The 16159-nt window shown below is 55.7% G+C and overlaps 6 protein-coding genes across 6 annotated transcripts; 3 read left to right on the top strand and 3 right to left on the bottom strand.

The window, feature by feature from the left end:
• Window positions 1-624: 624 nt before the first annotated feature.
• On the bottom strand, window positions 625-2057 carry GGS23DRAFT_142941 (uncharacterized protein). The gene is made up of 4 exons (XM_051511274.1): window positions 1743-2057; window positions 1328-1686; window positions 704-1268; window positions 625-647 (listed from the first exon to the last, which is right to left on the bottom strand). Exons 1-3 carry the CDS (start codon window positions 1869-1871, stop codon window positions 1196-1198), a joined length of 561 nt encoding a protein of 186 aa, XP_051370342.1. The 5' UTR covers window positions 1872-2057; the 3' UTR covers window positions 625-647; window positions 704-1195.
• A 1170-nt stretch (window positions 2058-3227) lies between these two features.
• Window positions 3228-6021, top strand: GGS23DRAFT_606188 (Adaptor protein complex beta subunit; the record flags this gene model as incomplete). Its single annotated transcript, XM_051519873.1, has 5 exons — window positions 3228-3272; window positions 3653-3837; window positions 3910-3985; window positions 4049-4413; window positions 4467-6021. The coding sequence occupies 5 exons, from the start codon at window positions 3228-3230 to the stop codon at window positions 6019-6021; spliced, it is 2226 nt and encodes a 741-aa protein (XP_051370341.1).
• A 115-nt stretch (window positions 6022-6136) lies between these two features.
• GGS23DRAFT_575924 (uncharacterized protein) lies at window positions 6137-6988 on the top strand. The gene has a single exon (XM_051516824.1). The coding sequence runs from the start codon at window positions 6580-6582 to the stop codon at window positions 6844-6846; it is 267 nt and encodes an 88-aa protein (XP_051370340.1). The 5' UTR covers window positions 6137-6579; the 3' UTR covers window positions 6847-6988.
• Window positions 6989-7198: 210 nt separating this feature from the next.
• Window positions 7199-8346, bottom strand: GGS23DRAFT_598406 (uncharacterized protein; the record flags this gene model as incomplete). The annotated part of the gene is made up of 2 exons (XM_051518773.1): window positions 7199-8067; window positions 8157-8346. 2 exons carry the CDS (start codon window positions 8344-8346, stop codon window positions 7199-7201), a joined length of 1059 nt encoding a protein of 352 aa, XP_051370339.1.
• A 4459-nt stretch (window positions 8347-12805) lies between these two features.
• Window positions 12806-13881, top strand: GGS23DRAFT_142758 (uncharacterized protein). The gene is made up of 2 exons (XM_051511272.1): window positions 12806-13585; window positions 13659-13881. Exons 1-2 carry the CDS (start codon window positions 12967-12969, stop codon window positions 13796-13798), a joined length of 759 nt encoding a protein of 252 aa, XP_051370338.1. The 5' UTR covers window positions 12806-12966; the 3' UTR covers window positions 13799-13881.
• Window positions 13882-14883: 1002 nt separating this feature from the next.
• Window positions 14884-15935, bottom strand: GGS23DRAFT_142765 (proteasome maturation factor UMP1). Its single transcript, XM_051511273.1, has 2 exons — window positions 15794-15935; window positions 14884-15712 (listed from the first exon to the last, which is right to left on the bottom strand). Exons 1-2 carry the CDS (start codon window positions 15794-15796, stop codon window positions 15227-15229), a joined length of 489 nt encoding a protein of 162 aa, XP_051370337.1. The 5' UTR covers window positions 15797-15935; the 3' UTR covers window positions 14884-15226.
• Window positions 15936-16159: the final 224 nt, after the last annotated feature.

Here is a 16159-nt window from a genome sequence, read left to right as displayed (position 1 = left end):
TCCGGTAACGACAACGTGGTACAGATAGGTCGCGATGCAGAATGTAGAAGAGATATATGGTGGGTGTTGTCCAGATTCTACCCCAATGTCGACAGAACAGTGGACCCATCTCACCGGAACAGCACTACAACTTCCGCGGGCTTGACGCCACTTACCGGACCAAGCTGATGGATCTAATCGTTTCATCGAACTCGCATGCGAGAAACATGTGCATGCATGCATGGGGGATATATCGCGCGACGTGTTGTGCGTAGCGATAAGGTAGAGCCCCAAACATAAGCCCTCATTCGATCGAACTGTCCCCATCTAAGATCGACCAACGTGCTGGCTCCTTGGTTAGAATTGGTTGCCATGCCGAAGGGGCAGGGGAGCGTGGTTGAAAGCATGTGTCATAATACGCTCAGGGTGGAGGGACTATCGTCCCGCGACGTCCGAGAATCACCGCCGACCCATCGATGAGAGGGGCCGTCTATATATTCCCGTCACTTGCCGGATTCGATGTATCCTCGACTGCTCAACGGCACCTTCTACAACCGGCAAGGCAACTCCACCGCATGTTCAGAATTCGAGCCATCTTAAGCGCATCGGATGAGGTTATCAGAGATATATTCGCGATTATTGAACTCGGAATTCGGCTTTATATAGACCTGTACAGTGGTCAGTTGATTATATCATGGAGTCTAATGTAGCCCAACACAAATACTAATTAGAGACTGATAACTGACAACCACAACAGCAGAGGAGCGCCAACGCGGTCCCCCCTCCAACGGACACTCCACTCGCAACGCATTCACTATCGGACCCCGAGAGCAGTAGTGTTGCTACGCTCTACCGTCCCTGGGCTGATCTCCGACAGACTCTTGATGCCAGATCGGGACACGAAGACTGGCGGGAAACGGCGACCCACGGTGGAGATGCCCTGACGCGTTGGAACGACCAACCTATGCTAGATGAGCCATATCATAACGTGGCGTCAGTTACCGTCAAGGCAGAAGCCGAGCCATCAAACGCCTGGCGGAACGGGGGGTCGCAGGGAGCAACGCCACCAAGTGAGGCCGCTGCCACTTCTGGATCGCGGTGAACTGCCCTTGGGTATCACGTGTGGGAAGGCAAGAAGCAGGGCCTGGGCCGATAGGGGCAGGGGGGTGGTGGGGGTGGAGACAAGACACAGGGATAGGCAGAGCAGAAGATGCATTTATAGTGCTGAGACAGCATGTTCTAGCGGCTCTCGCTGGGCTTCCCAGGCAAGCCAGTCCGATCTCGTAGTCCTGTCCATCGTTAGCAGATTTTTAGTAAGTAAATACTATCACAGGCATAGAGAACATACGGCAGCAGTCCCATCGCATTGACTTTCCATATGCCCACAGCCAGAGCGACCATCTGCATGGCGACGTAGGCTAGCTTGGCCTGGATTATCTTGGCCTTGTTGCTCTCGCTCTCAAACCGCTCGAAGGCCTGGTTGGTGGCGATGATGCCCATGATGGGGTTCTTGAAGGCCATGAATACCATCATTATGCTGAATATCTGCAGCGAATTCCCCGACATGTACATCATGATGGCCGTCATGGGCAAGCTCTTGACGGGGGCCAGGGCCACCTCCCAAGCCTTCTTGAGCTTCAACGTATCCATCTCCTCGGCCGTCGGCTGCTTGCGGGGCAGCGCTTTAGCTTCTTTCGACGCTTGTTTCTGCGCGCATGCCATTAGAATCTCCTACCAAGCGCTAGGGAGATCTGACACGGTACCTTGGACACCGCCGCGGATTGGGACGGGTAACCGGGAGGGTCGGGAATGCTGCCAGCTTTGGACTTGGGCGCTGGCGGATTTTGCAGGTCGGCGACCCATTTCGGGAGAGGTAAAGGGTTCGATGACATTTCCGCCAAGACTCCGGGACCGATTCGAGGACACTGTCTCGTGCGAAATATTCACGGATGCGGCGTGGTGTTCTGATGCCTCCCTCGGGCTGGTGCGGTTCGGAGACGCGGTTGTGCAGACGTGTTGTCGAGCAGAGGTAAGGTAAGCCCCAACCAGCGACGGTAGCCCAACAGTGGTAATGTGATGAGCTAGTCCATGCGGCCTTCCCTGCACAGCCATAAGCCACCGTGGACAGGTTGCGGATTACGTAAGACGCGGCACGCAGTATATTACACCAGCTTTCCATCATTACAGGTACCAGGGCAGGTACTGGACAGGTAACTTCACCTGCACCTAATGTATGGACGCAAGATATGTACCAGCTATGTACCCATGATAGGTGCTAACCACGTGCGGGCAGGTGCCGACGAGGCGCAGAACTCTGTAGTCCACAACCTTATTCCCCGTAGGTACCTGTACATAGACGCCCAGATGTACATGCGAGATGGTAGGTACGTGTTAGGAGGTATCTACCTAGGTAGGTATCTAGGGCGGTAGGTAAGCCTCTAGTGACTTAGGTAGGTACCTAACTACCACACGTACGGGCTGCGTAGGCAGCATGTACCACGCAATATCCGGGCATGTACCAGCACGGTTATGTGGCCTGGGCTCGATCCCTGCACCCGCGGCGGACCTTCCGGCTTCAGGACCCAACCTGTTTCCCCCCTTAGGTACCTGTAGGCTGTATCTCCCTCCCTCGGTAAGTACGATGTGCAGGTACCTACCTCCGTACCTACCTAACCTACCTACCTACCCAGGTCCCTACCTCTCTCCACCACTCTCTCCTTCGTCTTCCCCCTGCGTAGAGGGGCCACATATGGATCAGTCCTCGTCTTTCTCCGAATGTAAACACCATTTCCATCGATAATGCCGTCGCATAGGTCCGCCCAACTCCCGCGTTACCACCCGGCTCAGCAGTGATCTCGAGTTGATATACTCCGGATCACGCGACACCTACGACCGCGAGGACACGGCCGAGGTCTCGCTGCGCATCGCGTTCGACCCGCTCCCCTCCAGTACCCTCTGTCGCCTCCCGCTGCCCTTCTGTCTCCCCCCTACGATTGGACCGTTACATTCTCCGGTCTCGAGAGAGAGAAACCGTGTGCTACTTTTTGCTCAACCGAATTTGCCTCTGAGCCGGCCTGCCAGCGTGAGGTGAGGGGTACCGACACAGCTGCCTGCTTCCTCGTTTCGCGCCCTGCGATATCGTCAGACCTAGAGCTCTTCCCCGACCCGACCAGCTAGCCGACCCGTCCAGAGACACCAATTAGGCAATTCCGACTAGAGATCACGAGAGTCATCAGCGAATCTCCGCCATGTCGAGCTCCCAGGGCGGAGGGGACTCGAAGCTGTTCGCTCGAGTAAGCACATCTTTGTTCCATCTCTCGCAGCATTGCTGTTGTGATCCGCCGTCCCTCTTGTCTCTGCTGTTGTGTGCGGGACATGTTGCTACCAATAAATCCAACCCCTTTGTACTTCCCCCATCCCCCATCTCCAATCCAGTCGAGGTCTATTTCGCATCTCTGCCCAGCGCCGCCTGCGAAACCACGTGTCAACCCCGACGATATATAACACGATCTACATCCCGAGAAGCACATCTTCCAACTCGCCCGGCTGCCCATTGTCCCGTCGGGACCGCCTCCTTCGCACACTATGACCCTACACACTCCTTGGTTTGATCATGGCTATGTTTCCGTCATACTTTCCTCCCGTCCATTGCTTACCCCCCTTGACTATGCAGGGCAAGGTTGCCGAACTGCGACTCGAGCTCAACGGCGGCGGAAAAAAGGACAAAAACTTCACGCAGAAGAAGATTGCTCTGAAGAAGATTGTCGCCAACATGACGATGAGCAACAATGAGATGGTCTCGCTGTTCCCCGACATCATCGCCTGCATGCACATCCAAAGTCTGGAGATAAAGAAAATGTACGTCCAGATTCGAGTTGAGGAGGGGTTGCGACGGGCCACCGGAGATGCTAACAAGTATGCCACCTGCAGGTGCTTCCTGTTCCTCGTCAACTACTCGAGAATGCGCCCCGAGATTGCCGTAAAGGCAATCCCGTACCTGCAGCATGTAAGCCTCGAGATCAAGACCGCTTCTCCTCCGTCGCCGACAACCTGTTAACGTCGTCCTTAGGACATGGAAGACCCAAACCCACTAGTTAGAGCTCTAGCACTCCGAACCATGTCCTACGTCCACGTCAAAGAATTCGTCGAAGCTACTGTCCCACTCGTCAAACGGCTCCTCCGAGATTCCGACCCGTACGTTCGAAAGACGGCCGCCTTCTGTGTCGCGAAGCTATATGATCACGACAAGTACATGGTTGAACAATCGGATTTGATAGACAGGCTGAATCAGCTCTTGAGGGACGACAACCCTACTGTGGTGGCGAGCGCATTGGCCGGGCTGATGGATATTTGGGAGCGGAGCGACTCGATAAAACTCACCATCGACTACAGCAATGCTTCCAAGATGGTAGCCATCCTGCCGGACTGCTCCGAGTATGTGGCCGCCGGTCCCGTTATTGTCGCCTCAGTAGCTAACGTGAAAGTAGATGGGGTCAAACGTATATCCTGGAGGCTCTAATGTCATATGTGCCTCAGGAGTCGGGTGAAGCGACGCTCCTCGCGGAGCGAATAGCGCCACGGTTATCGCATTCGAATTCGTCAGTGGTCCTGACATGCATCCGGGTGATCTTGTATCTCATGAATTACATCGCGGACGAGAAGCAGGTCTCGGCGCTATGCCGAAAGCTGTCTCCGCCACTGGTAACATTGTTAGCAAAGGGTCCGGAGGTTCAATACCTTGCGTTGCGCAATGCCCTGCTCATTCTTCAGAGGAGGCCAGACGTCTTGCGCAACGACATTCGCGTTTTCTTCTGCAAATATAACGACCCGATCTACGTCAAGGTCACGAAGCTCGAGCTAATATTCATGCTCGCTAACGAGAAGAACATTGACGAGGTGCTGACCGAGCTTCGGGAATATGCGACGGAAGTCGACGTCCACTTCGTCCGTAAGGCGGTGCGCGCCATCGGTAAGCTGGCTATTAAGATTGAGCCAGCGGCGAGACGGTGCATAAATCTGCTCCTGGAATTGGTTGCGACTAAGGTCCCATATATCGTTCAGGAGGCCACTGTGGTCATCCGCAATATATTCCGAAAATACCCCAACCAGTACGAGTCCATCATTGGTACGCTATGCGAGCATCTCGACTCGCTCGACGAGCCCGAGGCAAAAGCGGCGATGGTATGGGTGATTGGGCAGTACGCGGCGCGGATAGAGAACAGCGACGTCTTACTGGAAGACTTCCTGTACTCGTTCGCGGAAGAGCCTGTAGAGGTGCAGCTCGCGCTACTGACGGCGACGGTAAAACTCTTCATCCAACGCCCCACCAAGGGGCAGGACCTGGTACCCAAGGTGCTCAAGTGGGCCACGGAGGAGACGGACAACCCAGACCTCCGGGACCGGGCGTATATGTACTGGCGACTACTGAGCACGGACATGAACGCGGCGAAGCAGATGGTGATGGGTGAAAAGCCGCCCATCACGGCCGAGTCGGAGAAGCTCGACCCTATGACACTCGAGGAGATGTGCCTCAACGTCGGCACCCTCGCGACCATCTACCTAAAGCCGGTGCAGACAGTATTCCGCAGCGCCCGACCGCGGCGTCTACCCGACTCGCCGGCCCTTCAGAAACACACACTGCCCACGGCGTCTAACCTGCCCGCGTTCGAGACGCAGAAGAGCCTCAGCGCCTTCGGCATGGGCGGGCAGGCGACGGCGCTGCGGCCGGTCGACACGCAGCTCGCCGCGGCGGCTGGGATCGGGGGGATGGCGGGCATGGCGGGCGTGAACGCTAGCCCGTCGCCAAGCCCGCACCCGAGCGCGAGCGACGACAACATGGCGAGCGCGGTGAGCGATGCCGACGCGTACTTTGCGGGGATCGGCAGCCAGCAGATGGCGGCGATGGGGATCCACGATGACACGCCGTTTAGCGGCGGCGGCGGCGGCGCCGAGGCTTCGTACGTGGTCAACCAGTACGCACCGCAGCAGGTCTTCCAGCCGGCCCAGGGCGTCGGGAGCAACGGCGACCTGCTCATCCTATAAGTGAGTAAGAGGGCGCGGCCGCGCAGAGTCGGGACGGTTCGATGTCCTACCCCCCATCGACATCCTCGCACGGCCACGAGTCAGGATCAGGGGGGGGGCAGGGGGGAGGAGGAAATGCCCGGACAAAGCCAGTTTCGGGAAAAAAGGAGGAAGACAGCATCTCGCTCTACCCCGCCTCGCCCGCTCTCTTCCCGTCCTACGCCCCAGCTATATACCACCCGTCGCGACGATACGACTCCCCCGCCGCGAACGGCCCCAGACATCGACGTCGGGGTCGGAAGAAGAGCGCGGGCGTAGACGGGGTCAGGAGGTGAAGGAGGGGGAAGACACCCCGCGAAGTAGGCACCCGAGCTCGGGTAGAAACGAAGACGAAGACCAGGACGCGAGGAGAGGGAGATGAGAATTTTCTAACGACTCTTACCTTTACCCCCGACTCTCCCAACCCCCCGGAGCTTAGCGGGCAGGCAGGCAGGCAGACAAGAAGACGAGAGCGGACGGAAACGACGTGTTGTCGCGCGCGGACGCATTACGGTGGCGGCAGCGGCAGCGGCAGCGGTGATGACGTTGGTAGGAGTACAATCTACCTATATCCTGTTTTTTCTCTTCTTTTTTTTGGTGACTGATTTTTTTTCTTGTCGGAGCGAGATCCTGAAATTATACCTATTGTACATGATACACGCGTGGCCGCACATAATCGAGGGGCATCTGTTGCAGTCCGCATATGTGTGTGCATTTGGACTACGTCAGCGGGTATCAGACCAATATGTGCCAGTCTCATTACATGGTGCACAAGGGAGAATATCGGATAGCCTCTTCCTGGTCTGATCTGGACTAGATTACCCCCGGTAATAGAAGGTACTAAGCTATCTTGGATGAGAATAAAGCGATATGAAAAGTATCACACCATTAACATTATGGATACAGTCTGTAGTCCAGCTTCCAAAAATAAAATCCTCGAGTTTTATCATGCTCCATTCCAGCGCGACCTGATCAACCATTCGAACACCAGCCGGTGGCCGCTCAATAATTTTGCCCCGACTTTCAGGCCCGCATTGGATGGAACCTCCTCTCGAACGTCACTTTCCGGGGCATCCGTGTAGTCACGAGCGGAACCCAACAGCCTCATGATTCTCGACTGCAAGTTCCACTCGTCCTGCAGGCGAGCTCAGTTTCGCCATCAGACCGTCATGCCCGCCGGCACTCGGTGGTCCTCGTGGAAAATAGCGTCCGGTTTATCAGATTGACCCGGGGCATATTTAGTATCCAGTCGGACTGATTGCTCCTTAGAGGTAACATGTTTGTGAAACCCTGCGATATTGCGGTCCATTTGTGCGTTACCCGATGTCGCCAGCCATCCCATACCATAGAGCAGTGACAGAATCGACGGCCCCAGGGTTGCTATTAGGGCAGAGGCAAATAGTAGGAAGTAGTTCGCCTTTTTAGTAGAACCAGCTAAATTTACGACCGGCTCTGGGGCAGTGCTACTTGGCTGGAAAGGGTCGGTGAATGTGGGCTTAGCCGAGGACGTGACAATCACGGTGGCATTCACCGATGGTGTTTCTCCTGCCGTCACACTCACGGAAGATTGGGTACTGGTTGTAAGCGAAGCAGTGGGCGAAGGGGTCTGGGGCTGCACGTAAACAGTCTGCGTTATCGAGCCGTACACAGTCGTGGTGGTAGTAACGGTGGCGGTAACAGTACTTTGCTGGGTGCTCGTGGGATATTGATAGCCATATCCGCCAGGAGGTATCGCGGTCGGCTCGGGTGGGCTGCCATACTCATCTATAGGAGAAGTGACAGAAGGACCGCCAGAGTCACGCCCATAGTTGTAGACAACAAGGCCATCTCGAAAAGACGGTTGAATAGAAAGATCGGAACCACCGAAATTGGCAGACAAGTTAAGCGTAACAGGACCCAGGTCCAAAGATAAGGTGGGAAATCTAGGTAAAATATCGGGGGTGTTTTCCGGTTTAATACCGGCCAACGCGTGGGCACCCGTACCATGGCCGGTCGGATGCGGAGGGGGCAAGATTGACTTGCGAGAAACTACGAGGATAGGATCAATATAGAGCCACTTGAAATTGGACCATGGCCCTCGAGCGGGCCACAGTTAAGGTGAGTTGATGTAAACATACCAGGGCTGGCTTCCTGGCCCGTGTTGTTGATGGGGATCGCTTCCTGACCCGTAGTGTTGATGGGGATCATGCCAGCCTTGACGTAAGGCTTTTGATCGATAAGTTCTCGCTTGGTGGCATTCTGAACACCCACGACAGCCCAGCAGGGCACGGCCAGGAGAAGGGAAACGACGGCGGACAGGAACCTCATAGCCGTTGGCTGTGGTCTTGGATGGCGTTAAGTGACGACGGAAGACAGGATGATCGGAACGCCGCGAGACGGCGACTCCAGATCAGACCCGAACGCGGGAAACGGACAACCGGTAACGGGATGGACTGCCTGATGAAATAGAGAGAATGTCGGAGTGGTCGACGCAGAAGTCGAGAAAGAGACGCAACGATGAGACGAACAGTGAGGACGGGTTGGCGGTAGAGGATGAAGTTGGGAAGAAATCGGGGTGGTGGACGAGCGGCGGAGATTGTGGTTTCAAGCCGTAAATTAGGGAATAGACCTGACAGACGGGTGCGCCTGCCTCGGACGCCGTAGCACAGGTTTAGTCTTTCCCTGCAGGAGAGCCGCCTAGGTCGCTCTTGCCGGACTGGCAGGAGACCAGATTGTTCGCTTGTGAAGGAGGAAGCGGGCATGTCGATGCTGCCGTGGGTAGTTGACTAATACTCCGTGGCCGAAATCACGACAACAGGGGCGAGAGGCGTGTTTTCACGATGATAGAAGATGTGTACATTCTGCGTACGTACGGAGTGTGTATGAATTACAGAACCATCGAATGCCTAACACAACGCCGTGCGTATGGGTATCACGCACCTACATATATGATGAACTCGTATTGCGCGAAGAGAGTGGCTCTTCGCAGCTGTAATTGCCATGGAGCACCAAGTACGTCTGGCTATCACACCGTAAGACGTCACGTTTGAAGAGCCCTATCGCACAAGCACGGAAGAACACGAGCGTTGATAGCTACCCGATACATCGTAGTCTCGACACCTCGATACCCGATGTAGATGAGTTAAGGGCGGTAGCCTTGCCATAGTTACTATTTAACTTGCCCACATCTTCTCACTGCTGCTCAGACCTTCGAGATGACAACGTGCAAAGGCTACCCTTGTGATGTAATATATTACCAGCAGTCCTATGCCAACATCGGCCGGTGCCGTTCCTGGTGGGTATTCCAATGGTATGTATGCCTTGAAGTCCAGGATACCAACCAGGCTGGTTGCGTGGATAAATACCCATTAAACCAACTGCGATTTATCAAGGTAAACGACAGTTAGTAATCTATGAGTTGACTACAACCTATTTGTTACCAATTATTCGCAAGTCGCAGCGGGCTCAACCCAGAGCTAGGTAACTATGGACAAGCCTAGCGAGAGAAAAAAAAAAAGAACCCCCTCTGTTTGGAGTAGCCCGCACATGATCTGGGTTTACAAATTCCCGGGAACGGGTGTCGACGGGGGAAGGTAAGGCTTCGAGACGGACCTCTACTGGCCCCGGCGGTGGCACCAACTCCAGCTTAGCCCGGAGGTGTTCGGATGGTCCGTAGCGAACGAGATATACCCAGAATACCGGAGTGCCCGGGGGTTGGTCCGTGGTGCGGAGTCTGCCAGTTTGGGTTGGGTCGATTGGTCGGGAGGGGAAGATAGACACTGGCCTGCGGACGTCTACGACATCCTTCAACGTCCGGGTATACGCATGTGATAAGTGGTGTGTGACTATGCATGAGGAGACGGGAGGCGAACAAGTCAGGAGGTAGGGCCCGTCCGTATTAGTGCATAACCGAACCTACTATAGATCCTTGGGCGCTCAGCTACCGTTCTTCTTATCCCGCTCATCTGATAGATGCTGTCATATGTCAACGACGTGATAGGTCGAGGCTCGACAGCAGGAATCAGACGAGGACTCGGTTGGTAAGTAGTTCCTTCGACGTTGTGACTATCTGGGTTAGGTTAGATACATGGGTATAAGGATGGATGTCTGAGTGTTGCGAAGTACAGGCCATGGTATGACTCGGTACATGCATGGCTAGGATAGTCACGTTAGGTACCTTTTCGAGACGGCGATTCAATCAGATAAGGTGTCGTGCCCTTACATATAGGATTATCCTCCGGATCGGATTACGGCCCGCCTTTTATTCGACGAGGGAATAAGAGGTCAGACTCGGGTCGTGGCGGCACGTTCGCGCTGCTAAGATAAGAAGAACGCGGTTGTTTCCTCGGAGCGGAGAGCCAAACTAGAGCAACGGGGTGCCCGAGGCGCATCCGAACATAAAACACGAACAGATGTATTTACTACTACCTCCTGACGAGATTGGATATGAGAACGATACCATAGCGGGTGCGTGGCAGCTCGCTTTTATTAGGTACCTAAGGTATGATTGTCCATGTATCAGATACCTGCGCCGAGCGCAACCTGTTCGTGTTCGCCTAGGCCGCCGCGCAGTCCGGAGTGAGTGTGGGGAGAGAGAGATTGCGCCACGCCAAGGCCGGGGGGGGGGGGGAGGGAGGGGGGTTCCTCGACATTATGTCTGTAATTGATGTCCGCATGGACATTGTAATGAGTGAGACATCAGCCCGACATAGATACCGTCCGCCGATCTAGTTACCATACGAATACAATGCCATAGAAATACACCCCATGGAATAACTCAGTTACCTTATAGGTTATTAAGTACGTGCTTTTATACCAATGCGATTGTTTTCCTCCGTAGGTAAGTAAGAGGTAAGTTAATGAAACCATTAGGCTATTAGTTCACGAGTGTATATATACCTAGGTAAGCAGGTATGAGGTAGAGGTACCTAGGCATGTTATCGAGTTATGCACATATGTCCTTGCGTTATCGCGCTGGAGAAACGCGAGACCAAGATGCCCTATATCTAGTGTTACTATAATGCCGTCGTCAGCGGCGTCATGGGACCCGAATATAGTCGATGCGACTCTGCCCTCAGATTAGGTGCTTCATTCAGTGGGTAACCGCACCCAGCAAGATGAGCGCTATGTTCTCTCGACCCGACGCCCCCCCCTGTCGGGCATACCTCTCAATATGCGCTGTTGCCCTCTGCTCGATCGTGTCGCGATCGTTGATGTTATCCGGTCGGATACTCCTGCAATCCACAATATCCGACCCATATGCATACTTATGTACGCGGCGGGTTGGGTGTTTCAGCGCGTAGACAATCTCGGCGTCCCTGGATGCCGCCAGGTTGTGCAACTCGAGTCCCGTCGTCTGGCGTTCTCTGCTTATTTTGACCGGGGGACAATATTTACAGCAGCATAGTACCAGGCTGGTAAGTCAGTAGCATAGGCCGCTGAAGGGCCAATGGAGCACGCGAAGACCGCCGGCCTGAAAATAGGGGCACCCGTGTAGAACGCGAGCTGGCTGCGACCAGCCGGCACGACCACACACCATCTGATCACCATCTGAACTATGTGTAGACGGCGCTGGCGGCTCAGCAGCAACCTGCCGACCGATTTCACCTAGACAAACCCAGGAATTCTTTAGGCGAGAGAGGAATGGGGATGGTAGGTTCCCTGCGGTAGGTATTTACCTACCTACCTAGGTACCACCCTCCTAGGTACCGTTATGGTCTCGAGGCAGTGTGCAGGTACCTACGTTCCGTGGTCCCTGCGGTATCTCACGTAGGCCGAGGTACCTGGTAGGCAGGTACCGGTGCCCAACCAGGCGAAGAATCTTCGAGGCCCCCCAAGGTTAGGTTAGGTAGTGCCGCCGCAGATCCCTGCCCGTAGCCTTGGGGTAAGAGTACATATGCACCTGTGCATTGCTGTATGGGCATGCGTGTACCCGTATTTTGAGGGCAACCCCCCGACAACCAGGTAGGGCAGGTCATCCGCCAACTAATACCTCCTAACCTCTAGGAACCTCTAGGTAGGTAAACCTCCTCTACCCTCCTACTCACGTAGCTTTACTCCCATCTACCTGCGCCCAGCCCAGCACGACGGACATGTCTCCCTCTACGTAACCTTGGGACCAATGCCAACCTTGCGAGGGTGTTTATGTACCTCTAACAACAAGATAACAATACCAATACCTCTTCCTCTTCCTTCGAGTTGTTGTCCAGCCGCCTTGTGAACCTCCTCTCCCCCCCCCAACTCGACCTCGGACTCGAACTCCTCTGTCCCTTCGTCGAAACCAGGGTCAGCCCTGAGCCTGGACTGGGAACAACCAGCTGCTGCGGGATCTAATAATAAAATCAACACAACCCGCCTTCAGCCCAGCAGCGAAAGCCATCCTCTACCTCGTCCGAGTCCTCCCATCCCATCCGCCGAATCCGAGTGGTTATCATCATCCCATCCATCATTTTCGCTAATCTACTCATACGGCTTTCCGCGCGCCTTGTTCCTTCTACATACATACAATCTGCTGCTGCTGCTGCGCGCCACCTCCCTTGCCTGCTGTCCTCCTCTCCTTTTCCTGTTCGCCTCTCTTTTCCCTCCACTTTTTGGCTCGGACTTGTCGCGGCTTTCGTCGCCAGCATTCATCAATTCACTACGACCCGCATCGGCAGGGAAATCCTAGTAACCGCGTAAGACGAAGGCGATATTAAATTGTAATCCAACCGACGTCTTTCAATTCCACTACAGCTTATGTGCAGCCATTCCACAATCCTTCTTTAATACTGCTCTTCCCTCGACGAATCCAAGAGAGACGCCGAATCCTGCCGACGTTCATTCTTTTTTTTCTCTTTCTCTTTGGCTGGCTGTTCCGCCACCTTCCCCCGAATTGCGCGCAAGTCGTCAACCATTCGCAAGTCTCGACACGTCGCCATTGATCACCCTTCTATCTACCTGCCTGTAACCATGGCTGATGCAGCACATCCATCGGCAGGTGGAGACAAAGGTCCCACGGAGGAGGAGAGTGTGCCAATAAGCCAGCATGCCGTCGCTGTGGAAATGGATGACCTGTCCCAGACCCAAGAGCCCAAGTTTATAAAGTCAGATACGACCGCGCCAGACTCCCATCCAGACGTGGCGACGTCCCAAAGTCACGATGTCGAATCCTCATCTCCGCCGATACCCGTCCCTGATAAAGATTCTCCCATCGGCGATGACGCGTCATCAAAGGCCCGAACCAAAGCTCCAGCCGCCGAGGACGACCAGGAACTGACGATAGACCCCGTCGTGCCCGCGGCGGGTTTGTCGGGAGACGGAGACCTGGCGGTGGAAATTATGCTGCTTCTTACCTCTGGTGCCCGCCACCCCTTCCGAATCGACGAGAAGTACCTCACGAAGCGAAATGTGACCGTTACCGGCAAGACGGGGGATGGAAAGATGGATCCGTTCAGCATCACCGTATACACACTGAAAGAATTGATTCTGAGGGACTGGCGCAAGGAGTGGGACCAGCCGCCGAGAGAGCCGAGCGCGATAAGGTTGATTCACTTTGGCAAATTGCTTGAGGATAGGAATCAACTAAGCCGTACGCCATCTTGGTTTCCTAGTCTTCAAGTTGCTGGCAGAACCTCGTACTTACTGATCTCTCGGCTCTTTAGATTACCAGTTCACCCCGTCGAGAAACGTCGTCCACATGACCATCAAACCGCAAGACGTGATAGATGAGGAGGAAGCCGCCAAGAAGGTCAAGGACTCGGGGAGTCACCGAGGCCGCAGCGGGTGCTGCGTCATATTATGATTCGACTCTTCCTCCCGGACCGCCCCGGGAGGGGGAAAGAGTCTACCAACAACACGAACGCTCAACGAAGGATGTGCAGATAAAGTCTACCATGCATTGAATGTGGCTACTTCACGCGTACATATACACGCACACTATTCTAGACATGCCCTTACTGGGCAGGGGATGGCTATAAATATATACGGGAATTACGAGCAACAGGCATTCTGCACCCGCCTTTCGATGCCAGGAACTAGGCATGTATTTTTTTTTTGTCTGGACATTTTTTCGTTTTTAGGTTTTCGGGTCTCCCCTCTCACGCTCTCGCCCAGTGTGCGGATTTTTGGGGAGCAGGGGAGCGACGGGCGCATCGGGCGGCGTGATCGGGTCTGAAATCTTTTCTCTCATTTTCCTCTTATCCCCGGAAATTGATGCGACAGCTAGGACAGGAAACTGTCCAACCTCCTGCGTCCGGGGAAATCCTTCGCGATCCGCCCACACTTACGGAAAGCCTAGCGTGGCGTAGCCGACAAAACCCAGCACATGGGTGAGGAGGAGGGTACGCGAGGGGCGCAAGGGGTACTGTGACAGGACAGTCTTCGCGTCAACTGGAAGCTCTCTGTACCTTGGCAACAGCAGCGTCGAATAGAGACTGTTGAGATGGTCGATCTGCGTTTTCTAGCATCTACACAGTTGCTCTGACTACCCCCTTGCCCTCGCGAGGCATCGGAATCGTCATCGGCGTGGCATCGCATTTGGCCGGGACTGGCTAGTGCCTATGCGACAAACCATAATGCGATCGGGCACGGGCATGGTCGTGGCCGGTTAAACACGTCCATCAGCCACCCAACTTAACCCGTTTATATGACCGCCTATTGTCAATATGTATGTTCTGCGCAGGGGACGTGGTAAATGGCAGAGGTATATTTGGGCATGTCACGATGTATAGTAATTATATATGATAACTTACCAGTTATTCACAGACTCGTGTGTATTGTGAATGGGCGACTAGGGAACCTGCCCGAGAATAAGGGGGGTTGGGGGCGGTACCGGCACCGTTCTGCACGCTTCATGACACACCGTCTGCATCGCAAATCGAGAGAGAAGTTGGCCACAACTATGGTCTGATGGGGGAGGAAAACACAACTGTCTGCCAGTCTGTAATCATTGATCTATTGCCTCGCGAGATGTTGCCTTGATACGGCAAAATACCCGACCACAGGCCATGTTTGTCTACCTAGACGTAAAAAATACCATCCCAGCGCTGCATGTTTCCGTCTTGCCTCCCATCCATCACCCTCACGCCCATCTTGAAAGGCGAGCAGCCGACCCCGCGCGAGGCGTAGACCCCGTCGAGGGAGGCCGCCGGGTCCTCCTCCACCCTACACGTCTATGGCCCAGCGGGCCGGCCGGGCTCTGCAGACCAGGACACACGAACCGGGGGCGCAGTCACATCCTCAGCTTGCGCTCCATCTCGTCGTGGACGCCGACGGGGTCGCGCAGGTCGTCGCCGGCGGCGAAGACGTCGTCCCAGTCGAGGTAGGCCTCGCGGCCGCGCAGGATGTCTTCGTGGAGGCTCGGGCCGGCCTGGCCGGGGGCGGGGGCGCGCAGCACGGCGGGGCGCCAGTCGCCGCCGCGCACGATCTGGAGCTCCATGGCGCGGCGCACCGGCTCGGCGACGCCGAACGCGCGCCGCAGCGCCGTCTGCCGCAGCGCCTCCTGCGTCTGCTGCCACGCGAGCAGCCGCGGCTCGAGCGGGTGGCGCGACACGGGCGCCGCGGCGGGGGCCGACGAGGACGAGGACGAGGGCAGCGGCGCCGGGTTCAGCCCCTGCCGCAGCGTGTCGTGCACGCCCGGCGCTGACGGCGCCGACGTGTTGCCCGCCGTGGCGCTGTAGCTCGCGCCGTGGGCGGCCGCGGGGACGATGCGCAGGGACTAAGGCGGAGAGAAGCGCACGCGTTAGTCCGGGGCTGGGCGCGAGACGGGCGGGCGGGCTGGCTCGGGTCGGGGACTCACCATCTTGACGGCCGTGTGCGGGCTTGGATGCTTGCTGGCTTCCTCGCTTGGGACCTGTCGCCTTGCTTCTTGCTTTCTAGTCGAAACGAGCCGGGGTTAGTTGGGCTCTCTGTCCGTCAGAGGTATGTTGCGTGTTATCGTCCGAAGAGCGAGCGGAGGGTGAATGGCGAAGCTTGTCGTCCTCGTCTGCGCTGTCGGTTCTGGCGAGGAAGAGGGGAGGTGTAGGAGCTGTCGTAGCTCTCTGCCGGTGTGGAGATGTTAGAGCGTACGTGGTGGGTGGGTTAGGCGGGCAGGCTGCCAGGAGCTTTCGCGTTTGGAGAAGCCTCGCCAAGACGGGAGATGATGTGAGGGGGGGCAGTCGGAGGT

Source organism: Durotheca rogersii (genome assembly GCF_024521655.1).
Source record: "Durotheca rogersii strain YMJ 92031201 chromosome Unknown GGS23scaffold_17, whole genome shotgun sequence".
NCBI classification, from domain to species: Eukaryota; Fungi; Ascomycota; class Sordariomycetes; order Xylariales; family Xylariaceae; genus Durotheca; species Durotheca rogersii.
This window is presented reverse-complemented; position numbering and strand designations above follow the sequence as displayed.

Excerpts from the sequence above, each read along its gene's own strand:
- GGS23DRAFT_142941 (XM_051511274.1), bottom strand. The coding sequence starts at position 1,871 with ATGTCATCGAACCCTTTACCTCTCCCGAAATGGGTCGCCGACCTGCAA. Across the intron at positions 1,687-1,742 it reads AATCCGCGGCGGTGTCCAAG|AAACAAGCGTCGAAAGAAGC; the intron begins GTACCGTGTCAG and ends GCATGCGCGCAG. Across the intron at positions 1,269-1,327 it reads AATGCGATGGGACTGCTGCC|GACTACGAGATCGGACTGGC; the intron begins GTATGTTCTCTA and ends AACGATGGACAG.
- GGS23DRAFT_575924 (XM_051516824.1), top strand. The coding sequence starts at position 6,580 with ATGACGTTGGTAGGAGTACAATCTACCTATATCCTGTTTTTTCTCTTC.
- GGS23DRAFT_142758 (XM_051511272.1), top strand. The coding sequence starts at position 12,967 with ATGGCTGATGCAGCACATCCATCGGCAGGTGGAGACAAAGGTCCCACG. Across the intron at positions 13,586-13,658 it reads GGATAGGAATCAACTAAGCC|ATTACCAGTTCACCCCGTCG; the intron begins GTACGCCATCTT and ends TCGGCTCTTTAG.